The 27258-nt window shown below is 28.2% G+C and overlaps 2 protein-coding genes across 3 annotated transcripts in view; one reads left to right on the top strand and one right to left on the bottom strand.

The window, feature by feature from the left end:
* The window catches only part of LOC107448946 (Na(+)/H(+) exchanger protein 2), a 142129-nt gene that overhangs the window by 108481 nt on the left and 6390 nt on the right, over nt 1–27258 (bottom strand). The window contains exon 1 of one of the 2 annotated variants that reach the window (XM_016064324.3): nt 479–2071. The exons of the other annotated variant lie outside the window; for it this stretch is intronic. Coding sequence (XP_015919810.1) covers nt 479–860 — 382 coding nt within the window. The 5' untranslated portion in view covers nt 861–2071. Of the gene's footprint in view, nt 1–478; nt 2072–27258 lie in introns of those variants that run through there. 2 annotated transcript variants of the gene reach the window in all.
* The window catches only part of LOC107443264 (UPF0711 protein C18orf21-like), a 188318-nt gene that overhangs the window by 61427 nt on the left and 99633 nt on the right, over nt 1–27258 (top strand). The window lies entirely within an intron of this gene.

The raw sequence follows: 27258 nt of genomic DNA on the forward strand, positions 1-27258 counted from the left end.
TGTATATATATATATATATATATATATATATATATATATGACGCTCTTATTACAGGCAAAAATATATTTTAGTATTTTCATATGTTAAGAAACAATCCGAAAGTTACTAAAAAAATCTATAAGATAATCAGAATTATATTTGCATTAAAATGCAAAATACAATAAAAAAAATAGTCAAAAATTTTTCAATAACCGATTTTATAAATTAAGGAAATTTCAATCATGAATAACTGTTTCTCTTGGATCTAAATAACTGCAAATAAGTAAAAAATTTAAATATTATTGTTTTGGAGTAAGCCGCGTTCGGAAGATTTTACCTTTAATGCTGAGAAAAACATCGGTATGTTTTATGCTGTATTTCATAACCATAAATTAATAAATGTTAAATATAAAAAATTTTCTGAAAATTCTACGCCAAAGGGATCATATACAAATAAAATATAGAAATGAAAACTAAAAATTTTGACATCACACTAACCTGATTTCACGAGCATACCGACCAGTAGCCATAGTGATACCTGTAGAGCTGGATTCAAATGAACTATATTGTCCAAAGATATCAGTTTAAACCTATGATCAGGTTTCACATGATCCGGTGAATCAAAATCTTCCTCATCAAAAGGATCCTTGGGAACTCGTTGTTTATTCACTTCATCATCTTCTTGATCGTAATTTAGAGATCGCTCTCCATCCTCCACACTAATATCTTCACTCCTTAGAACATCTGACACATGTTCCAAGGGATCATCAATATAAGTTTGGATTGAATACGAGGGGGTGGATGATTCTTGAGACAAAGATGTTGTTAAGAAACTGGATAAGGTGACGCATAGAAAAAATAAATTAAGGGAATTGAGCATGTTCTAAATGTTTTTTCTTCAAATCCCTTCGGTAATTGCGATCATCTTTATATGTTTAAAATTATTGATTATTTTTTCCCTTATAATTTAACGCTCTTTGCAAGACAGAATTAAAAAATGTTTATGAGAATGTATGACTTATCAATAGCCACCCTCTCTGTTTAATTGAAAGTAAACAAGCAGAGCTTATGACAGCTAATGACAATAAGATGTATCTCATAAAAATAAAATAATGTCAATAATTAACTATACTTGAGAGTGCTTTAAATTAAATTTGAAGTAAAAAAAGGTTGTACAGATAAAAAATAGATCGCAAAATAAAATACTGTCAGTAGAAGCATAAATCTCAACCTTAAATATCAAGCTCTACAGATCTCTCTCTCCATATAAATATATATCACAAAATAAAACACTGTCACTGAATGTACGAAACCAAAGTTTGAATCATTATTTCTGCAGAACAAGCTGCATCACAGAATAAAATAATGTCACTAACTTCATGCCTTGTACAGTAAATTCTGAAAATATAATATCATGAAATAATCAAGTGTTACTAAACTCATGAAACCTTTAAATAGTAAGTTCTGGAAGAAATATCATTAAATGAAGGCATGCCACCATCTACATGGAATTATGTTTTTTTTACCATAAATTTCAAGCTGCTGTCAAAGACGCATTAAAATCTGCACAAACTAAACGTAAATACCTAAAGTAAACAAAAGAATTGTCACGATATGAATTAATTCTAGAATGTACTGTGCAATATCTAGTCTGCTGCTGTCATTTGATCTTGACACACCTGATTCCATGTCTTGCGTAAGAAAAGATCCACAATTCTTGAAAACCAATCTTCTTTTAGTGTTGCAGATGTCACGACTAGTGTCGATCTTGTCACTCACCAAGTAGTTCACTAACTGCACCACTCGTATTTATCAAGTTATATCCTACCGTATCCATATCGTGTGAGCATACCACTTGAAGAATACATTGGAAGAGCAAGCCGGGAAGAACTCTGCGTTCATGTTCATATTCGATCTTATTTATGAACGCTGGCAGCAATGACGTCATGCATATGCAAACTTTTCACCAGTGATGAATGAATGCACGGAACAGCATTCTCAGTGATGGGTCTTGGGTAATGACAGAATTTGAATCCGAAACAATAAGAACTAATAAATTGGTCGGGTTAAATGAAAAAAACAAACTAGAATGGAGATATTATCTAGGCATCACATTACACGTTTCTGATTAGAACAAATACACCTGTGCATCGAGCTGGCTTACTGTTTTTTTCGACTTCTCGAATTCCGGAATCATTTTCTCTTATTGGAGGAAAAGTACGAGACTTGTGAAATCCTTGTATAAGTGACGTAATGAAATTTTCGCTGTGATTTGGTTGGGTGATTTTTATAACTGAGAATTATTTGTTTAAAGATTAGCTTTCCTCATATTTATTTTTTCCCATTTTTTTTCGCTCAAACACAAAGGCGCAGTTTAGTTTTGTTTTAATAAACTGTAAATATTTTCAATTAGACGGTTTGTTTTTTTAATAGTAACTAATTATATGTTTAAATAGTAACTAATTAAGGGTTTAAATAGTAACTAATTAAAGGTTTAAATAGTAACTAATTAATTTTTTTTATATAAAATTGGGTCAATCAGAGATAATGTAAAGCACTCAAAACCATGGGGCTATTTTGAAGCACTTCACAGAAATGGCAAATTTTATTAGGAATGAAAAGTGTTTATTTTCAGCAAAATATATCATATCATTTATATTTATTAGAAACATACGTTAAGATATAAAAATAATATATTTAATTTTAAAAGTTCTAAATTCAACAACAAAAAAATTTGCAATACATAAATAGTGGGACTGTTATGGTATTTGTGTAATAATGGGCTAATTTCAAAGACAAATATAAATTCAACCATTTCACTTTTTCGTCCTCGTCAGACTTAAAAATATATGTTTTGTAACGCGTAAATAATAGCTTAGATCACGAAAATGTTTTATTATAGTTTATTACGGTAAGAGTTTATTTAACTAAAATATTGGTGAGGAATGATGAGTTATTTAGCAAAAATTTAGGAGCATTAACATTTAGAATATGTTCAATGTAGCACCAATTAGAAACTATTAAATTTAGGGGACTAATATAAAGCACGTATCGGTATCTTTTTACATTTTCTGAAAAGTTAAACGATAAAGCATAATATCGATAACTTGAACCATGATACAGTGCAAATTTGTCGCAAGCTTAATAAAGTGTTAAATTAAGCCATGTTTCTGTCAAAGTTGAATCTTAGTATCGTGGAATCAAATTTAATAAGAAGCATGATGGAAAATTTTTGTATAGTGTATGTATTCTGTTAACTTTAACACTAACTTAATTTTCAACCCCTAAACAATAGTGCGATTTTGCACATGGTTTTTGAAGCTCAAATAGTATTAGAGTTAGGGTAAGTAAAAATAACTTCAATTTGTAATACTACTTACTGTCATTGTTTTAATTGATGACGTAACAGTGTAGAATGAAGTAGAAAAACGAGAAACATTCTAGAACAAATGTTTAAAAATAATTACAAAAATTTTCTGGTCTAACACTGTTTCAAATAAAGATCTACGAATAAAAGCAAAATTATCACTCATTCATGAGGAAAGTATGAAGAGAAGCTGGAGATGGACTGGGGATAACCTTCGTCTAAAACGGGATAGCCCTGCTAACATCGCAATTACTCGGGCACCTGATGGAAAACGCAAAAGAGGAAGGCTGAGACTTACTTTGCAAAAATACATGCACCAAAGGTCTGTATAAAGCAAAACTAAATGGATGGAAGGAAGGACTGGACATGGGTGTCTGGAAAAAGAGACTTGAGGTCTCACGTGCCAGCTGGCGCGAAAGGATAGGTAGGTAGGTAACAGGGTAGAGCACGGCGGAATCTTTTGATAGTTTAACCAGATATAGTTAAAACAATCAAAATATCTCTTATTGGATAATTTGGATATTTAATTAGACGTGATGACTTTCACTCAATAACATTCTCAAAATTAGAATTAAAACTTAGAAAGACACTTCCCTTACAGCAATGTGTCAACAAAAATATAGGGAAACCCATAAATTCAGAGAGGGTTTCTACTTATTTTAGACCTAACATAGAAATTTTATAAAATGTGGTTTTTATTTTCATTGAAATATGCTAAAAATATATTCATGAAAACACAAAAAAAATTCGTGAGAAATGAAATAGGGAGTATATGAACCCTTTTTCAAATCCATGAAAAAATTATTTAATTGAACACTAGTTTTTTACGAACTCTATTTTATTTATTATTTTATTTACAGTACTTGCAACTTCAATCCATCATAAAAATGTATAATTAATCTCAAATGGAATAATTAAACACTCTCAAAAGTTTGTAAATGACAGTTTCAAGTAAAGGAACTAGTGTAATTTGAAAATTTCTCAACAGAAAGTGTTTACTCCAATTGAATTACTAAAATTTCATAGTTGTCTTCAAAACCATTGACAATAACAGGAAAATAAAATTAGTGAAAAATAAGGGTTAATAAAAATATTTATCGAACATTTTTATTAATAAATATTTATTGTCTAAGCAGGAAATGCATCGTATTCCCATCACTGGTGTTTTAAGGTAATGTGCTGTTGCCCGGTATTCATTACTCGAATGATTTTTATAAGTTTAACTGTTATTGCTCCTGCCTGTTATTCATTAAAATGATGTTTCTTAAGGTAAAGGGCAATTTTCCGGCATGCATTTACCTGGTATTCCTTATACTGTTTTTTCTTTTTCTTTTTTTAGTGTAAAGGTCATTGAACGTTATTATCTAGTCTGACATTTTTAGCACCACCATAGTAGCCACCTCCAAGTAGAGAAACTTTTTCAACTACTGAAGAAAAATGCATGAATATAACAATACAAAAATAAATATTAATGCAAAGCGTGTGTCATCTCAAAGCGACGAAATGCTTTTAAATGTGTATTGTTATTTGAAGATTGCCAAATTCTGAAAACGAAAATTAATTCTGTCTGCTGTATTTGTTTCAGTAAAAATGCTAACACGCGTCATCCCCTGTCTTTCACTAATGGAACAACCCACTCCCATAGAGTGGCAATACATCAGAATTGATGGACAAAAATTGCACACTTGATGACTTAGTTCCAAGAGGTGTGTGGTCAGTTTGAGTACACTTATTTACTACAGCAGATCTCACTGGATCGTTAGAAAATGAGATTATGATATACTTTCCTGAGGGAGATAATACCTAGTATAATATACCTTTAGTTTGTAAGTTTAAAAATTTCCCGAAACTTCGAAACATGAATTTCTTAATCAAAATTGCATTTTTATAATTAAGATAAGGCCATATTTAAAGAAAATTTCAGTCTTAAATACGTGTGTCTAATAAAAAGAAAAGTGGCAGAAAAGTTATTTGGGCATTGTTACTATTTGTGTCGACTTATTTTTGTAAGTGAAGCTTCCCAACTTTGTTTCGAAAAATTAGATAGAATGTTGAGAGTGACATGCGTTGAATTCTTTCAGCAATATTCTATAGGTATAAGAATTAACAACAACAAAAAACTACTAGTTGTATATTGAAAAAAAAGTGACTAATAATACTCTATCTAGATTCTGAACTGAAATACTTTTATATGATAAGCAACAACAAAACATTTAAGTTGTTAAAAACTTTAAAAATATCACTTATGTTAAGGAAAATGCATTAAAAATAGCGGGGACTATTACAATACTAATGCTTGAAATAATTTTTTATGATGGCAACGCATAACTTTCGTAGTTAAAGTATTCTATATTCACGCAAGACAGAAATATAGAACAAAATCCTTTTTCTTTTTTTTTTTTAAATTTGCAATGATTTCGTAATCCGGAAAGAGAAAATAAAATCTTTCATTGGAAAGAATTCAAATCACAGGACATTTCTCAGAACTCTTGTGAAATTAACTTCATAATAAGCGGATACATTTCAAAAGAGTACAGCTGAGATTAATGTTTTAAGGAAAAATGTTGCTTTTCTTCCATTTTATAAGAAAAGCTAGAAGTTAATTAGTTACGACGTTTTAATTAATAGAAACGTTTATTACTAAAATTGATGGGATTTTTAAATTTTTTTTAGTTTTTTTTTATGTCTATTTGATAAGAAAGGTGAGTTACGTCATTAGATCTCTTCTAATTAATAGAAAAAGTTTATTATAAAAGTGTATTTACTAACACGAGTATAAATGGGATATTGAATATTTTTTTAGTTCTCTTCATGTCTGTTTGATAAGAAAGGTGAGTAGCTATCTCGTTAAGTCTCTTCTGATTTATAGAAAAGTTTATTTAAAAATGCATTTTCCATTATAAAAGGGATATTAAAAGTTTTTTTCATTTTTTTTTCATGTCTATTGGAAAAGAAAAGTGAGATATCTCTTCTAATTAATAGAAAAGTTTATTATAAGTGTATCTACCAATACGAGTATAAATAGAATATTAATTTTTTTTGTTTTCTTTATGACTATTTGATAAGAAAGGTGAGTGGCTATCTCGTTAAGTTTTTTCTAATTAATAGAAAAATTTATTAAAAAAGTGTACTTACCAATATAAAAGGGATATTAATTTTTTTTTATTTTTCTTTATGTCTCTTTAATAAGAAAAGTGAGTAGCTATTTCATTACGTCTCTTCTAATTAATAGAAAAATTTATTAATATAGTTTATTAGCTAATATAAATGGGATATTAAAAAAGAATTATTTTTCTTCCTGTCTATTTAATAAGAAAACTGAGTTGTTAATTAGTTGCGTTTTTTAATGAATGTTGCGGATCAATGGAGTCTAAGGGGTTGTTAAGGAATGAAATAATTAATGTTAAAATTGCTAATTAATGATAAAATTGCTTAATTAGGCATTACAGCAAGATTGTAACAAAAACAGATTATTAAACTTGACTACTAGTGAGGTACATCTCCCACGAAAAATCTTCGGGACAGATGAGTGGCGCTGCTGTCACTAAGATGTTGCGCGTCTTTCTTGGAATTACTACACCGTGTGTGTAGCATCCTGATCTAGTCGGTCCCGACCTAGCTATTAAGTGTGGACTCAAAAGTGAGAAATAAAAGAAATTTAAAAAAATAAATAAGCAAATTTAAAGTTTAATTGCTCTGTTTGACTGATAAGAAAAAGATAAAGTCAATAGTGTTTAAGTAAAAAGTTTCAAGGAATCGTGGCAAGATTTCATCAAATCTGCACATGTGGAAGACAGTCGTATCTACTCATCTTAAAAGTATCATTGATATTTTATTTACAATTAAAAGGAAGAAATTTTTATGGTTACGCTAGGCAATATTTCCCTATTTCTTTTATTCGTGATTTTCAACTCTTAAATTTATGATTAAGCAAGTGCTTTATGTTGTTGTTAATTTGCGTAGCACTAGAGCTACACAATGGGCTACTGGCGACGGTCTGGGAAACATCCCGGAGGATGATCCGAAGACATGCCATCACAATTTTGATCCTCTGCGGAGGGGATGGCACCCCCGCTTCAGTAGCCCGACGACCTGCGCGCGAAGTCGAGCAGCAAGTGCTTTATGGTCTACCTAATGATTATCATTAATATTTTGTTAAAAATTTGACACATTTTTCGACCAAAGACGTATTGTGTAAATGAAAATAAGTCTTAAAGTAATCGATTAGAAGAAATGAAAAGCAATAGCCGAATCACTTGAATTTCATTATTACTTTTTTTTTACCTACATTATATTCCGAAATGTAGTGATCAATAAAATCGAAAATATCGTACATGGAATATATCGTACATCTAACACAGTGATATGTAGAGAGGGGGGCAAGTAGTAATGATTAAGGCATCTCGTCGAAAAGAAGCATTCAATCGCCAACATGTGGTTCTAAAGGTTTTAATATACTTTTTATCATGAAATTAAAATATAATAGAAAACTACTTGACTCAAAAAAATCCTTTTATGAAGAAAAAATGATTATTCAAGTACAAAACTTAATAAGTACCAAATTATCTAGTATAAAATACTTAAATTAATAAATTTCCTCATTAAGTACCAATTTAAGGTACTCGAATACCTTCGGAAGCAAAATGTTTAAATTTTTAATTGGTATTTGCATTGAAATTAAAATGTAATAGAAAACTGCTTGACTCAAAGCAATCATTTTATATAGAAGAAAATACAATTTCCAAGTACTGACCTTAACAATTACCAGCTTAAGTATAAAGTAATTAAATTACCCGAATTGGTACCCGAATGTCTTCTAAGGCAAAGTTTTGACAATTTTAATTTGGATTTTTGAGTGTGTTAGGCAATAAATCCTGATACAAATACAAAAGAAAGTGTTTCTTTCTTCTTTTTTTTAAGAAAATATGCAGGGAAACTGTACAAAAAAGGATCAGAAATCGATCTTTTTTCAAAATCCTATAACTTTGTTAAAATTTATTATTTTTTTCATTATTCTTATTTTATAATACTCACACGAATTTAACTTATGGAATAAACTACGCACTAGTCGTAATATTAATATTTAGATTTTTAACAACAAATATCGAAACTTATTTGGGCAAAAACCTGAAAATTGCAACTAATTGTTTTAATTTTAGCTGCAAAATATTAATTAACAGTTTAATCTTAATTAACTAGTCTAAACACATGTATAGAAAACATTCATACAAAATTTTAGCTTATTTGTATTGTATATTTTAAGACATTTCGAGTGATGAAAACTAACCGAAAAATTAGTTTTGAGAAAAAGGCAAAAAATACGCTAATATCATTGTAATAAGGAAAATCAACGATTTTTCTTTAAATTATCATAATTTCTGTTCGATTTGATGTTGAAACAAAACTCAAACGGTTTCATAAAGAGAAAAGTTCATAGATTTATTTTTAATAAAAAAAATAAAAAATAAATAATTTTATCAAAATTATCTTCAAAAAATAATTGGGTACCTTAATTAGGAAGTTATAGAACGTTAAAATACTAAAGTGATCGCCTGTAAAACGTATATATTCTTCACAGTTAAGGACAAAAAATCAAGAATTGTTTGGTTGGAAATGATTAATTTAATATAGAAGAATTATATTTTACATGCGCTGTTACATTTGCGTACGAATTACATTTGGTGACCAGTTTGTGTAGTGGTCAGGAAGCTGACCTCATCTCGGAAAGGACCTGGGTTCGAATGCTATCTGTTCTTAATGTGGGAGCAACGATGGCCGACCTAATATGGTACCCTTGAAAGAGTGGAAAACAAATCTGTCCGACTAGTACCTGAATGACGAGTCAATCGGGTGGTCATTTAAAAGAAAAAAGCATTTTATCTTGAAATAACGATTTAAATTTTCATAAATATATATTTCCTATCATTTTCTTCTTCAGTTTAATGGGATTTCCCCTCCCCCCTTCAGTGATTACACCCCTCTTTTCATGGGTATTTGATTGAGAAGTCTACACTGGTTGCCCTCCCATCTCTATGCGCAAGTGTTCTATTACACTAAAAAAATAAAGAAAGAAATTTTAAAAAAAATAAGAGCAGCAAGTAATATTTTTACATTTTTTTTTAATTCACGATATAACTATTGATACAATTCGTTATTTCTTCATGCATAAAAAATTTTTAGTTAATTTTTGAGAAAACCGCCATTTGTCTAAAATAAGAACAATTAAATTACCTACTCCCTATACATAATTCAAGAACTATTGTCTGCATAAATAGTTTTATTTTACTAATATTAAAAAAATTTTCAGTTAAATAGTTTTAAGCTTAACAATACTTAAAAAAAAGGTCCTTTTTAAGGTTCGAAACGAAGAAATCTCTTCCCTTTTCACAGCAATTCATTGCTAATTTAAGCATGAAATTGTTTTCTATTCTTTGAAAATTCGCGCCATCTGACGGTCTTTTTGGCAACTAAGTTCAATCAGCTTTATCATCCAGCGTATTCCGAATAAATATTGACAAAAGAAATGTTCATCTGAGTCTTAGATCGTGTATAATACAAGAGAAGAGTCAATCAGGTCGTTTTTGGCTGTCTTCGCTTTTATTCTTTCATAAAGTAGGAGAAAAATAACGAGATTAACTGGGTAAAGCTTTTCTTTTAATAAAACCCGTCAGTTCATGGTATAAAATTATTGCTTTTCAATCTCTGTAAAGATTATTTTCATTTAAGTAAACAAAGTTTATAATTTGGTCGAAAAAAACGTTTGTGATGATGCAAATCTAGAATAATTTTTAAAAATTTTCAGCTTAAAGAGGAGTTTTATATACTAATATGCGCATTAATTTCATTTCGTTTTGAACATTAAAAACACATGATCGCAGGAACGTAATGAAAACGTTTGCTTAAAACTTTAAAACGTTAATTCAAATTCTACCAAAAATCCCTTAAATTATTCTTGCAAAAGTAAAATTGCATGAACCTATTTCTTTACCTAAATATTATTCAGTTTTTCATTTGCATTTCTGAAATATTTGATAAGCATTGCAGGAGTATTTCAAGTAGCTTCAAGTGCTATAGAGTTGAATAGATTTTGTATAAATCTATTCATTACATGTCGCAGTAAACTATGGAAATTAAACAAATTGTATGAGAAAATTATAGCTAAATATTATAATTATAAAACTTTTTATAATTATAAATTATCAAATTTATAAAAATTGCTGCTAATTTATATTTTTAAGTTTCCTTTAGATATATATCATCAAATTATTCTTCATAATTTTTTGCAATCTATTCTTGTTAAGAATAGCTTAAAATAAAATAAATTCTACGAACTGTTCACTGTTTATCTAAATATTGTTGTAAATTCATATTTTAGTTACTTAACATATCGTTATTCTTCGTACTTATTAAAAAATTATTGCTCATAATTAATTAGAATACTTATTAAAACGTATTTGTATTCTTGCAAAACTTTCACTACTTCACATAGAAAGATAATAATTTTTTTTTTAAATATTGCTTCAGGTTTTTAAATTGAGTTCTGAAAACTAATTAAAAACTATTTTTCTCATTCCAAAATGAAAAATCAAGGAGATTTCTTCCTCCTGCATAGCTTTCGCATTTAAAAAATATATATAACACTATTTAACAAATGAAATAAATATTATTAAAATGGATTAACATTCGTTCATTGTTTTCAACTTTCAACTGCTCAACAGCATTTTGCACAATTAACATCAATTTTAAATATTCATCTCTACACCTAATTTTTCATGAGTTATGTTTCAGTTACATTTCGAAGTTAGTGTTCAAAATCCTACTTCCTTACGTTCTCTCTCTCTCTATATATATTTCGAAGTAATTATTTCCCCGATTTATAATACAGTTGTAACTAATCAAGTCTAAAGCAATATCAAATTAATTTTTTTAAAACATATCGGATAAAACATTTCAAAGCACGATGAGATAGACTTTTTTTTAAGGATAAAACTAAAAGATAGCGCCATTTTGAAATTAAAGCTATCATTGTGTAATAATAATTTCTATACCCAGATAGAGTTCGTTTTTATTGATTTTTATAAACAGTCATATTTAAGTCTCAGACGTAGCGTAAAAGGGTGGAGCACCCATAAACTTGATCAAGGTCACCACCCATTTATATCTAATCGTCACTATTCGGTAGCTTAAGTGAAACTTTTATGATAAAACTTATCACTTAACAGCCCGTTTTTGAATGCCCCCTTAGGTAATGAATTAACATTCACCTTGCCAAAAAGTTACTTAGCAAAAATTAAAAAACGTTTAATTTCCCTAAAGCAATCGAAAATGTTTCGAAAACCTTTTATCTACGTTTAATTTTTTTAATGTAATTTATCTGCTCTAAGTAATATTATGTAAGTTTAAAACATTTCCATGATATTAGTATATGCTTTAAAAATTTCCATCATTAATTAAAGTGACTTTTTAAAAACGTAAATTAATATTAAGATAAACTACAGTTTACAATTAAGTAAATAGTTCGAAGATACCGAAGCAGAAAGATATTACTTGATTAAGAATTTCATTCGCTTCAAAAGCAAACATATCGGAAATAACAATCGAAATGATTCAAGAGCTCAAAAATAGGTGCTCATTTTCAAGACTTGTCAGTAGTACAGGAGTAGAGACAGAAGTGATTTGAAATATAAAACGCAAAGTTGCTAACGAAAAATGAAAAATTAAAGGTGGGAAGCAAACCTAGAATAATCCCAGTAACCAAGAGTGAAAAAAGATGAAAAACAGAGCAAGAAAATCCACAGTGGCCGAAAGAGACGAATCAGGATAAGATGCATATCCACGTGGTATGGAGAGGTAGTGAGCAAATTTTTGTCATTAGTAAGGGAGAATGTGAACCATATTAGTTTCTCATCACCCCTCCATAACGCATGGATATGCATTTGGAAGTGAATGAAGTTTCTAATCAAGTAATATTTATCACAATACGTAATGATCTTAATAATTTATTTCAGTGAGACAAAAATCTATTGAATGATTTGAACAACAAACGTTATTGAGTGATAATTTTTAAAAAAATTATTGGAAATATATATTCTAATCCATTCTAATTCAGCTGACTATAGTTATTTCACATTTAGCAATAATTGTTTACTCGTTAATCGATTATAACATTTATTCACATTTATTATATGGGTAAAAAACTCTCCTTAATTGATTCTAATCAATCTAACTTAACAGACTTTGAAACTGATCAATTTCTAATATAATAATTTCTTAAATGAACTCAGTGAATCGAAACAATTAATTTTATTGATTGATTATGAATCAACTTAATATTATTCATTAATTCAAGTTAGTATGAATACATTGATTTCAATAAAATTCGCATATCAAATTTGTCTTTAGGTCAAATAAAAATTCAAAATTAGTTTATTCATGTAAAATTAGTCGACCTATTTAAACGATTATTCGACGATTCATGCTTTGTATTATAAAGCGAATTGATTCCTTTTTTAACCACGATTTGATTTCTTGAAGTAAATTGATGAATTTGATTCAATTTCACTTAAGTATATTGATTCGTTTAGTCATATTTACAATCTGAATAACTTAAGTGAGTTAGGTGAATTTCTCAATTGAAACAATTTAATGAAAAGGATTTCTTTTTATTTCGTTTTGTAATTTGAATAAAAAAATTATTCAAGATATTCGATTCTATTCGGAATTTGGATAAATAAAAGAGCAGATTCTTTTAAATTCGAATAATTTTAATTGTTCTTTTTTCCATATGAAATACCTATTGTATTTTAATATTATGAGGGCTGTTATTTTTAGTTGTATTCTCTGACTGTACGATTTACACGAAAAACAAATTATGGTAAAAAGAGCCATGATTACCGTAAAACCATTTTTACCGGAACATATAAAGGAACAAAAAATCTGATATATCGTAATCTTTACAATAATAACTACCGTAAAATCACTGAATCACTCTAATTAAATAAATGTTACTTTAGAAATTACGGTATAATATTTTACGGTAAAAGTGAATCTTACGGATTTTTTTTCTCCCCAAGTGCCGGTACTTTATACCGTAATTTGATAAAGAATTTTTTACAGTGTACAATCTAGAAAGATATAAAAATATCAAATAATTCATAAACTCACGTGTACTATATGGGAAAACATTACACCTTGATATCGCATTTATCTCAAAAACAAGCTTTACCAAACTATAGTATTATTTAAAAAAGAACGTAAATTACGAGTCTTTACAGATACAGAAAATGATAAGCAAAATTGCGCCTAATATGCTTGTATTTTGTGAAATAATGAAGATAATATAACTCTTAATTAGCATAAAAGTGAAGTAAACAGTTTTCATCTCTGTGTTACGTTGACTTTGTTTGAGAAAACGACCACTGTCAAGGTTAGTAAACCACATGATAGGTTTGTGGTCGACCTTATTATTTCGAAAAAATATATCACAATTGGTTACTTCTAGAAACACTGTACCAGTTTCTTGTTTCGTAAGCCAGAGATCAAAATGAATAATTTTTGATAATAAAAAGCTTCACTAAAAAAAAAAAACGTCTTTTACTTCAATAAAATAACATACATCCTACAATACTAATGGAGAGATCCTCTAATAATATAACCAAAAACAAGGAAAACAATTTATATTTCTTAAGTTAATTGCACATAAAAATTCAAAAACATGCAGTTTGTTTGATAAATACGAAGAAACAATAGCAATGTATCTTTTTGGGATGGATTATTTCTTTTATCGATAAAAAACCTTTAATACCAAGGATTGACACAGTTTTTTTGGTCATTTAAATAAGTCTTTTTATTTCCCTATTAGCAATTATTAAAGATTTAATGAAATGTAATAAATATTATTTTTTTCAAATGGGTTTTAATCGTTTTAGTGAAATATTGCGGACTTTTTTTTAAAGGTCATTGAACTTAAGGTGCGAGTGTTTCTTCTTAATTATTAAATTTATTACAGAATCTTGCTTTCTCTGTCCCGAGAACTTTGTTATTTTTCGTTTCTCACGAAGAAGAAGCTTCTATAGAAAAAAAAATTTACGTATTTTTTGTGTTTTGTTTCAATTTTTAATTGATTCAATAAAGATGATATAAATAGCACAGGATTTTGCGGTTAAAAACATTGTGATTGATTGTTGTCCGTAATTATGTGAGATACTCATAGAGTTGAACAAGTGTGTCAGATGAGTAAGAAAACATTTAAAAAAATTTAAAAAATGTTTTTTTTTCTCACTAGAACGTAGAAAGCCGACTGCTTTATTTTCACAATTTAAGCAGTTTCTGATTTTTTTGAAATGTATCTAATATATCCAACAAAGGATAGGGTATACTTCGTGCTACATAGACATTTTCTGCCTTCTATTTAATATATCTAAAATAACATTACGGAGATGAACTAAAAGCATCCTAAAAAACTTTAATTATTACCCTAAATTAAATATTCACAAATTTACCTACACTGTTAGAATTGTCATACTAAAATCACCAGCAGTCTGTTCATCTAATTAACCATAAAGTTTACGGTTAGAATTTTTTTTTTTGCCTTTACGCTTTTGAAACTTTTCACTATTAGTACAGTTAGAAAACCATGAATACGAGACTATTTTGTTTTTAAACATTTACAACTAGCATGGTTTCAAAGTCATTAAAAGAAATTTAACTGAACATTGCATTTAGGCTTTTCGTTAGGTAATGGATACTGGAGTTGAGTTGTGTTTATCAAATGAACAGTGGAATGCATTTATAGTGCTTAGCAATATTTTAGAGCTTAATTAGTTTATCTGGTTGTTTCACTTATCGTAAAAGATAAAAAATACTGGAATTTTTGAGCTAAACAGCTTTATGGTGCTGCCATCTATACGTGAATAAGAGTATCGTATTCAAAATATCAGGGTCAGAAATTGGGAGTGTAGGCCACTGGAAACTTTTCACGTGTTGAAGGAATGGAGGAAATATTGTGGTATCAACGCTGGGACACGAACCGCCATTCTGTCTGTCATAAGAATGACATATTAGCCCATTCGACTATAATATGAACCCAGCTGTGAGGAACTAAGTTGCTTCATTAGTTGGTGCGATAAAATTCTGGTTGTTTAACCGTATCATGTGAAAGCAGTTAATAAACAGTTTTTTCACAACAGTTTGAATACCATCTCATTTATGGTTATGTGACTCCTTTGTTTGAATATGGTCAAACAACAATCAAACAAATTGTTGTTTAAACATTTTTTAAAAGAAATGTCAAACAATGTACCAGGAACATTCATCTCATCTAAAATAAAATTCCAGCATTTTGTGCAGTATGAATAACTTTCTGAAAATTTAGTAATACGGTGAGCAGATATATAGGAACATTCAATCAGAATTCGTGCAAATTTGATTAAAACTTATCAACATGTTATAAACTATATTACCGGTAAAACTGAGCCGCAGTATTGTGTAATTAAGTTTGAGAAGTAGTATAAATGAGTTCGATTTAGCATCATATTAAAGTAGCAGCGATAAGTACGTATCTCTTTTATTTGTTATTGTATATTTTTGTTGTACTGCAAAGTTTAAATCTTTATTGACATCAGAATATATAAATGTAAAAAAAAATAGTTACATTCAGAATGAGCGCAGGCAAGAAAAATTTAAATAAGTGGATGAAACATTTTTCATTATAATAAAACGTAAAACATTTCGCAAAATATTTAGTCTGATAAAAAAAAAAAAAAAAAAAACTTAATGTTAGACAGGAGATTTTTTTCATTTTAATAAATTTAAAATAACCACGTTGACATTCTAATTCTAAAACAAAATGAAGATATATTTCATAACGCTACGTTTCTCAGAAATTTTTTTAAAATTTAAATCAGTAGTTGGACGAAACATAAAAATTAATCTTTTTTTCCTCAAATGAGTGTATTTTGTCTAAAATATTATTTTAAGTTGCTGAGCGTCTTTTTTTTCAAACAAATAAAAGGGAATAAGAACAATTTCTTTTGAATGAGCCCCTGAGTGTTAAATACTTCATTTTAAGGATTGTTTTTAAAGCGAATATGCGAAAGAAGTAGCGGAAAGTGTTTGGAGTAATTTGTTATGACTATGAAACAGACATATATGTAGATAAACTTAGGAAATGTAGAGTTTTTATGTTCATAAAAAATTTCAGAAAAAATAAGCTAACTCGGTTTAATGTTCTCTAATTATTTTTTAAGAGGTGTATTTCAAAACTAATAATACGCTACAAACACTTCCTTACGTATAAAAGCAAAAAACGAATTCTTCCATTAAACAACACGGCTTTTGAAAATTAAATATGTTTACTGTTTATGGAAGAAAACAAAGTTTAATTAATGCTTTTAACTTTTTTTCAGATTACTTAAAATATTAAGCTTTTCTAACTTATTTTCAATTTTAGTTTCGTTTTTAAATTTAGTAATTAGATATAAGAAATAATTAAGGACATTTTTAAAGCAAAGATTATTACATTAAATTTGAAAAAAAATTAATTTTTTCATCTTATTTATTTTTAAAAAAAGCTTTTATTCCATACAAAATGTATTGAGACTAAATATCCTTTATTTTAAAAGTACTTTTCAAATTGAATATGTAAAAAGCACCCATTAAAACAGCATAAAGTAATTGTAATAGTTATAAAACAGAAATATAGCTAGGCTAATGAATTTTGGAATTTTCAAATCCATTAGTTTTCAACTCCATTAGTCAATAAAAAAAGATTTTTAATTTTTATTGTATATATCCTTTCCACTTAGATTCATTTTTCTATTAATCAATTCGGCATTTTGCAGTTAAAATGTTTACTGCTTTAAAAACAAAACTAATAAAATTTTTTAACTTCTTGAGTAAAATGCTTTTATGTTTCATTTTTAAATTAATTTGAACTTTATTTTTTTTTTAAAATCAAGGATTTAATTTTAGAAAAATAAAAGTTATTTTTTAAGACAAATTTCCTCACATAGGTTGGTTTAAAGCACAAAAAATTATTTCTAAGCATTTTCGTATAAATTTTATTCAATTTAAAATGAGTCCAATGAGTCCAAACCGGTTATTTTAAAGCTCAGCAAATATCTTTTTTATGGTAATCATTTCAGGACATTGTTTATGTGGAATTGAATTTTCCTTACTAAATGAATTTTTGTGAAAATAGATAAATAATCTCCGCAGCTGATTAATTATGTAATTTGTTTTCTGAAAATTTAAAAGTGGGATTTGCATTTTGATTTAGAAAGCATTAAATAAATCAATAGTTAAAAAGTTATAATTTTAAATTAAAATCGTAATGAAATAATTTTGAATCATTTTATTATCTTTCAACTTTTTAAATGTGATAATAAAATTAATTTTTTTAAATTAATGAAGATAATTTTAATAGTAATAACCATTTAATAAAATATAATATTTTATTATTTATTAATTTTTCATTTAATTATAATACTAAAAACAACTATATTATTTTATAATTTAACATGGTAATTTTATTATTAATTAATTATAATATTCATAATTTATTAATAATTATTAACTGAATCACTTATAATAATTTTTAGTAATAATTAATTACAATTCTCATAATTTTTTACTGTAATTTTTGATTTATAACAAATTAATAATAAGTAATTTTTTATCATTAATAATCCTAATTATCATAAATGACTATATAATTTGTAATTTTTAGTAATTGAAATCACAATTAAACTATCATTTATATGTCATTTTTTAATTATCAACTATCAAATATCATTTATATATTATAAAAATGCATTTTGCCATTTAAATTATAAAATGATGCAAAAAGTGATGCAAAAAAATTTGTGTGCCATTCAGAAATTTTTTCGACTATCATTAAATAAAATAATAAATAATTTTTGTATAATAATATTTTTTTTTGGGGGGGGGGTGTATTTTTAAACAAATCAAATTTATATTTGTGTGTAATAACTTTTTAATTCTCTATAAATGTTCGCGAGATATGGAGAAATACGCAAAAAATAAAATTAGCATTAAGGGGCATAAATTTCCGAACGCTCTTCTGAACAAATTATTATGACCACATTTCAGAGATTGCGGCTATCCCCTAAATTTCTTGTACGCCATAAAAAAAAAAATAACACTCATACTAAAACTTTACATAGAAAAAGACTCTAAGTTAAATAACAAATGAATCGATAAAGCCAATAATAAAATCACCCATTTATTATTCAAAAGCATTCCGAGTCAAAAAAGGCACCCTCAACAATTACTTATTAACTTGAGAAGATAAAAAGAAAGACTGACATGTGCCGCAGATGCGTCCGGGGCAGACGATCCGGCACGCAATCCACGAAAAGGGTCCTAGTCAACAATCCGGCACAGCAAATGTCAAGGCAATCTAGCGGTATGGTGAAGGGAAGGGAAGAGGGTGTACGGAGAATAAGGGGAAACGGGTAGAAAAAGGGGGTGTTGAGCTTTTTTTTTCTTCGTCAATGATTATGTAAGGGCGATGTAGGCCTGACATTGAATTGTGTGGGATTCCCCGTAAGATGAGGATTTTTCTTTTTTTCTTTTAAATGAATGATCATTAGAAAGGAGTTGCCGAAGAGAAAGTATGTCAATAGTATTGTTTCCTTTGTTTTGCACTTTTTAAAGTACCTGATTTCCTATGTGAACTTTGACCTCGCTTCGTTTAATGTTTTTCCATGGTTTTATTATAGAATTATCTGAGAATGATCTTATCGTTGAAATGATTTTTCCTACTATGTGCTGCACGTGTTTCTATTTCAATTTAAAGTTTAGATATTAAGTTTATTTGTTTAGGTTTAGGTATGGATAGGTTTTATTTAGTATATTTGAGAATATTTTTTTTCATCCTATAAATAATATTTTTTTTTTTTAAAAAAAACAATGTTTTGTAACAATATTTTTTTCATCCCATCAATATATTTTAAGCGGAAAAAGAATGAAAAAAATATACTGCCTTAACAATACAATTTTAGCTGCAAAAAACTTTTTTTTTTCCGTATTAGCAACAAATTTTGTACAAAAGAAGGTATAGAAACATTTTAAGAGATTTTATTAACCTTTGCAATAGGCTACTAAATAAATTAGGTTAGTAAATAAATTTTAAAATATTTGGCTGTCTGCAACTTGTAATTTATAAAAATAAAAATGCATGAAAATCTGTTAAATTTTAAAAATTTTACTTTCAATTTTACTTATACTTTAAAAAGTACATTTTTAAATGAAAATTACCAGTTTTAGAATTACCATACTTCAAAACATTCAAAATTTAAATAAATGCCAACGATAGTTATTACGAAGCACAAGTATAATAAATTTTAGGATACACTCAAATCTATATAAATAAAGCTGAATTATTATATGTATGTGTGTATGTACTGTATACTAATCAACAATTCTGAGCCGATTTACACCAAATTTGGTGTAAATACGTTCGGAAACACGGCGGACCTCATTGTTTACTATAAAACTACTTCCGACCACCAGTTCTCGCGCTACATATCAAAGAATGAGTTTTCCATAAGATTTTAAAATAAGACGATTTGCTAACTTGCAACTCTAATCAATCAAAAATTAGTTTTATCGCACGTTCTTATGAAGTATTTATCTTTAGTTTCGTATGTTAGGTTATCATAATTAAAATCAACGTTAATAATTTCACGATGTATGGGAAGGACTCTACCAAATTCATAATGGGATACCTGCAAGTGACGTAGTGTGGGATTCCCGATCCTGATTGGTTATTGTCTTTCCATTTTATTTCGGGTAAGCCAAATCCCTGAAGTACCAATTCTCTTAAGTGACACATTCTATATTCTTTCACTATATATTACTTACTTAACACAAAGACAGGCGCGAAGCCATGTAGAACATAAACAAACTAATTATGCATCGAAGTGGCCTGATACATAAAACAAAAATATATCACGCTTACTATAAAATACATAAACAAATAATAAATCTAAGTTAAGTAAAAGGCGTAGACGAAAATGAATTATATTTCAACAAATTCAATGCTCGATACGGCACTGTATTTATTAACTTCACGTTAATTAGCCTTTTAACTTATGTGGAAAAACTTAACACAACTTTAACACGCCATTTTGTTTATAAGCGATCAGCTGCCGCTAACGTCATAGGTCACATGTGTGGATATCTGTGATCTTCTTCTTGAGGTGCAAGTACATAATTTTAAAGGAATGTGATACAATGCGTTTCTTTTATTGATACTTGCTGTTTTAAAGCTTGTAGCTATAAATTTAAATGGAAACTCAACAAGAATTACTGAAATAGAATTGAAGTTATCTGTTGAGCCTTGAAAAAATTATGGTAAATTCTGAATATCACATTTTAAATAATACTCTATCTATAGTTAATCTTTCATTTAGTGAGTTGATCTAACACAGATAATGGTAAATCCAATTTTATGAAGCGGCACCAGAATATATAACAAAAAGTCAGAAAATAAACGTTATATATTAGGTGCCATGAATGCATAGGATTGTGATAGTATGGTAATTAGCTGTTTCGGAGGGCAGTAAGACATCGATTACAACAATACATATTTTATGCACCTTGATATAATAAATTCTCATTAGTCTGGAATAAATTCGCCAAAAGGATTAAATTGGTCAAAACGCTCGCCAAAAACGATTACAAAATTATTAGTGTTGTTGCTAATTATTTTCGAGAATTACAATGAATTACTTTTAGTAATAAAATATGTATTGTTGTAATGGAGGACAGGCACTTAATATTCGTGTTACGAACCGTAAAAAATTGCCATATTGTTATTAACGAAACTGGTGCTTAATTAATGTTAGTCATAGGTTTAAATTGAAACGAAAAAATGTCTTTTGCATTTAAAAGTTAAATTTATGGATAAAAGGTATCTCTTCATGTAGAAAAATCATAAAAAATCACTTAATTTTTATTGTTTCCAATGTTTCTTAGTTAATTTTACTAATAGGTGATACTGCTATTAGGTCAATTGATTTTTTAATAAGTGATAAATATACTACAATTGAAATCAAGATACCTCAGTAGAAATAAAGTTTTTATGTCTAACCAAAAGGGATTCGGATAAGAGAAAAATATTGATCATTTTAATTTTTGTCGATCTAGAGCATTACGACGAATGATACTTAATATAATTAACCTTGATTTTGAAAGGATGTACTTCTTAAGCAATTTTTACTTATTCTAATAACATAAAGTTACCGAGAAAGTCAACAAATAAATTGTCTTAGCTAAATTAATCGTATCGGTATATGTCTTTCCGCTTTGTGCATGATTTCATAGTGCTGATTTATGCTAATTTATTGATCGTTTACTTTTATTACCCCGTGCAAAGAACGAGTATTTAGGTAGTGTTATAAAAAAAAATAAAAGCTAATAAATATTATATTACAGCAAAAATTCATAAAAACATTCATAAAAACAATTTTAAATTGTACTCATATGATTATTTACAAAATAAAACCGTTTTGAAAAGAAGAAAAAATAAAGCAGCTTTCCACATAGTCTTCATCCAAACATATTTTTAAACACTTAAGAACCATGTCTTTTCCAGATTCTCAGTCATTATAAACAGATATATCCTTTCTTTTTTGCTATTATCTCTCAGAACAGCTGTGACAGACACAAGCTGTCTGGCCATTGAGACCAACTCAATCGCCTCAAAGGGCCTGACCCTTGCTAAACATTACAAACTGCAAAGTTTAAAGTTTTTAGCAGTACTTTAACAAGGAGAATAAATTTGGAAGAGCAAACAATTTTTTTTTTTTGCTTTTTAAAAAAAGACGAAATGTAATAATTAATAGTTATCCGCTTTGAATAGTTGAATCCGTTGAATAGTTATCCGCTTTGTCATGTTATCCTTTTGCTATTAAGTTTCCTTGCAACATAATTTCACGGAGAACAAAAAAATTTCCCTCCTCATAATTTTGATAAGCAAGTTGAGTTGAACCATTCTATCGATTTTAAGGTCGATAGTTTTTCATATCTTTGAAAAAGGGAATCATTTTGCTAAGCTAAATTCTACTGAAAGATTCGCGATAGAGTATCAATATCTCAATGCTCATGTATTATGTTTACGCGTTTAAATACAATACCTCAATGTTTTTATATCGGTGATAATATACCCATCACTTTGTGAAGGTTGATGGAACGCGAAAAACCCAACTTTACTATACATAATGTCGTCTTTAAAACACATATTTGCTATTTACAACGATATCAAACCCGTTATCTAATATTGCTCGGCATATTAAGCTCTTGTAATGTATGGTTGTTTTACTTTCAATAAATATTAATGGGCCTTCATGCGGTATTGCAGCTCAGGTAACCGAGCTAAAAAATGGGTGAAGTGAGATGAATTCCGTATATAACACTGAATGTATAATATTTCTTCTTTTTCTCAAGCTATATCTTCTTCTATCTGATCCGCGATGGCTGAGGGGATAGAGCGTTCGCCTTCCAATGAGGTGAACCGAGTTCTGATCCCAGCGATGGTGGGTCAATTCGAATCTACATCCGGCTTGCGCCTACCACAGTACTGACATGAAATATCCTCAGTGGACGGATCGTGGGCTGGAGTCCCTTTAACGTCAGGCTAACCATGGGAGGAGCATGTGATCCTCCTCACCATATAACGAAAATACGGGTTAGTTCCATCAAAAAGTCCTCCAAGAAAGCAAATTTCTCTTAATACTTGATCCAGGAGTTCCCTTGTCTTCTGGATTGGGTACAAAATTACAAGGCTACGGAGTTGAACATTAGTAGTCGTAAACGTGAAAATTGGGTCGGTTGTTCAACGACGAAATAAAATTATAAAAAAAAAGTTATAAAAACTTGTGCTATCTATTTTTCAAACTGAGAAGAGTTTTTAAACTATTTTTTGTATTTACAAAGAAACTCGCAGATGTATATAAATAAATCCCACTGAATCCACATGGAATTAAAACCATTTATTCGTTTAAGTTTACTTTTCAGTTTATTATTTTTGAAAGAGCAGTAATAAGAGCAATAATTTTAAGCCGCTACAAGACGAATGGATAAATTATCAAATAAATGGTTAAATAACGTTTATTTTTGTTTTATTACCAAAAGTATTTCTTTAAAAAAAAAAAAAAAAAAAAAAAAAAAAACAGAAATGCCATTTCCCTATAAGTACGGAAATTTTATCAGAATTTTTTTATCATTTTGATAAACTTAATAAGAAAAATCTTTCAATCGAATACTGTCAATAAAAATAAGTTTAAAGGAGGTTTCGAATCGTTATTGTTGAGTGCTGGTTTGGGTATCAGTAAATGAATATGCGTATAACGGGTCTGTGTTACCACTAAAGTGCTGAAATCATTTATTCTGCAGATTATCTGGGTAATGTGCAGATTAACTAAGATAATCCGTTAAAATGTTGAAAATTGTTTCATTTCACTAATTACCTAAGTAAACTTCAAATTATCTGAATAATTTGCACTTTACTCATTAGATCGTTAAAGTGAGAATAAGATCGATACTGAAGCGTTTCTGAATGCTGAAATTATCACAATGATATTTATTTATTTTTTGATATCCGGAAAATTAAGTTAATACAATAAAATAGTGAACAAATTGGTTGATGGAATCAAAGATCAATAAAATGAAAAACTTTGATACAAAGAATTAAACGATTTAAAATATTATTACAACGACAAGAAGCTGGCAAAACCAAACTAAATGGTAGGTTAGGAAGAGCGAAAAATGGAAGAAACAAATTTATGATCTTTAACGATCTTTAACTTGATTCTGCACTTTAACGGATTGCCCGAGTTAGTCTCCAGATTAGCCTAGCTATTATGCACGTAGACAGCTTTCAAGCTTTAGTGGTAACGTGAGTAGTAAAATATCTGTAAAAAATTATACAAAATGATAGAATGAATAAGAAATGATGTGAATGAACGAGAAATGATGAGTGAATGAATGGAGAATGAACGAAAAGATACAAAAGAAGTATGAGTTCGGATACTAGAATTCAATTAAAATATTGCAGTTAGCCTTAAAATTAAGTACTGCTCAAAAATTCATGTTGTGCACTAGTTTTATGATTAAATCCTTAAGAAATTATCTGATTTTTTTTCACAAAACTGCTCCAAACTGCTTCATAATTAGCTAATTTATTAGAAAGATTTAATTAGTATTTCCCAACGCAGATAATTAAATAAAACTAGAAATTTATGAATCTTCGTTAACAATATGATGCAGATAGGACATTGGTGTCCCTTTTATATATATTTTTTCTGGCGCTCTAATTGCAAGCAAAAAAATATTTTTGCCTTTTTTAGTTATAAAAGAAAACAGTCGAATCGTAAAACAAGTGGGGAAATTTTCAAAAATTTGTATTTCTAACTACATGTGCACTTATTTTTAAGATAGTAAATAGCATTCTAACATAATAAATAACATTCTAAATAAAATCCTCAAAAAAAAATTTTTTTTGAGAGAAAAAAAAAACTTTTTGCAATGTGTTGTGTATATTTAAAAAAATGCTTTATTTTTAGCTAAAAATAGCAATTTTAAAAAAAGATAATAAATAAAATAATGCTATTTTTTGCTAGTTTTATAAGTTTTTACACGCAATGAAACAAATAAACTAGTTTTTAAAATTTTATATTAATATTTTTAAAAAAGTTTCCGAAACTAGTCGGATACCTTACTACAACATTTTTCACTTATTTTGATCTAAATTAATACAAAATAATGAAAAAAGTATGAAAAATGTTTAATAAAAATTTTGCGTCAAAGTGTTAATTCATTATCATATCATAAATTAAACTTTTTAATAAGCTGTGATGCCTATTCAAAAGCAAGAATTGCAGGAAAAAAAAGTAGACAACAAAGCAGTTTTAGATTCTATTGTTAATAGAAACGATGAAAATTTTAGAAATTGCAATGATATATTCAATGCTGGTTAGTGTTTGTAATAGCCTTTGTAAATCGCACATTTCCTGGCATAAAATACTTAGCATTATCGTTTGTTTACTATTTCTGAGCGTGCTTCAGAAGTATTTGTTTTCACTGGTATCTACACACGTAAAGTAATTGTTAAATCATATCTAGGTTACCATTTACATATTTATTTTATGGAGTCATTCATAACAAATACTAAGGACCTTGAAAATTTTGAAATCGTCCAACAAATCAGGATGGGAATTTTTAGTTAAACACAATTTTTTCTTATAGCTAATAAGAAAATGATAAATATTTCATGAAATTAATTTGTATTTTAACTCAGTTGTAGTTTAACTCAGTTGTTGTATATTTAGAGTTTCTAAAATAGTAAGTATACAAATTAATTTTAAGAAAAAATTGGTCTTATAAGGGAATAAGTTAGTTCAAATACAAGTACTCCTTTTATTCATAAACTTTCTCGTGTAAACTCTATTACAAAAGTATTTTCTCTCTAATGTAAATTCTTAAGATTTTGAATGTCAAGTTTAGGAAAGTATTTTGTAAGATTTTAGTGTGTTAGTCAAATTATAATTGCTTTATCATTAAGCTGTACTGTAACTGTAAGATTCGTATTCTAACTGCTAAAGCTTTCTGTACGAAATTATAAAAGACAAAAAAAAAGGCCAAATGGTAATTATCACCAATGGTGATTAATTAAATGTAGTACTAATATAATAAGAACCTAATATACTATTATAGGTATTAATAGATTTTTACTACATCTCAAAGTAAAATAATATCTTAATTTGTAAGATAGTAATGTAGCTGTAAAAGAAATTTTGCAAGATCATATGATACCTGTTAAATTCATTAGATCAATTGCAATTATATCCAATTTTAATCCTGATTATATGCCTTAACTCCCCTGGAAGTTACTTGCAACATTTACGCAACCCCCTGTTATACATAAAACGTTTTAAAAGTTGTAAATTTTGACAAAAAATTGAAGAAAAATGTAATTAAAAATTCTGCAGATATAGGAACAAATTTCAGATTTGAAATTCTCATACTCGAACTAAGCAAGATAAAGTATTTGTATAAATGCAACAAAAAAGTTGTATACCGGTGTATTTAAATTATTTTGGAGCGTCATAAAACATATTTAAGCTATTTTTAATTTTTTAATTGCTCATAAAGCTGCTGATTAATTCATGCTGAAATTAATCATTATTTTTTATATATATTTATGTTATCAAAATAATATCGACATATAGCAATTTAGATGTTTTAAATGTTTTGTGTAATTCACAAATCATAGTTTAGGCATTTTACTTTATCTTTTCTACAATAAATTTCGAAGTTAGCAAAGTGAACACAAGAAAAATATTTGCTTTAGGTATAGAGTTTATCAATTAACGAATGTATGGAGTTAATCCGATTAAGCCAAAAATCAGTTTAATAAGTTTGCGCACACAATTTAATTTTTTAAAAGCACTATTTGAAAAAAGTGTACAATGCACCAAAACAACGGACCATCCTGAATAACTTTTGATTTAATGACAGGATCTTTACGTTTTAGGACGTAATCTTAATGGTTTGAGGGAGTGACCTCAAATATGCTAATTAATTAATGCAGACTATATTTTAAGTTACAAAATCGAACACAAAAACACATTTTCTCTGAATAAACATGCTTTTTTTCGACGGATTTGGATTTCTGATCCCTAAATCATAGGGGGTAACCGCAATCTGGGAAATATGGTCACCATAATTTCATCAGGAGAGCGATCCTAACGTTAGATTCCTAAATGTTAATTTTACTTTTCGTATTTCACCATATCTCTAGAGTTTTTTAAGCGAATTGAAAAATATTTGCACACAATTATAGAATTTGCTTATCCAACGATAATTCCATACAAAAAAAGTAAGA

The sequence above is a fragment of the Parasteatoda tepidariorum genome, chromosome 6 (genome assembly GCF_043381705.1).
Source record: "Parasteatoda tepidariorum isolate YZ-2023 chromosome 6, CAS_Ptep_4.0, whole genome shotgun sequence".
Classification (NCBI taxonomy): Eukaryota; Metazoa; Arthropoda; class Arachnida; order Araneae; family Theridiidae; genus Parasteatoda; species Parasteatoda tepidariorum.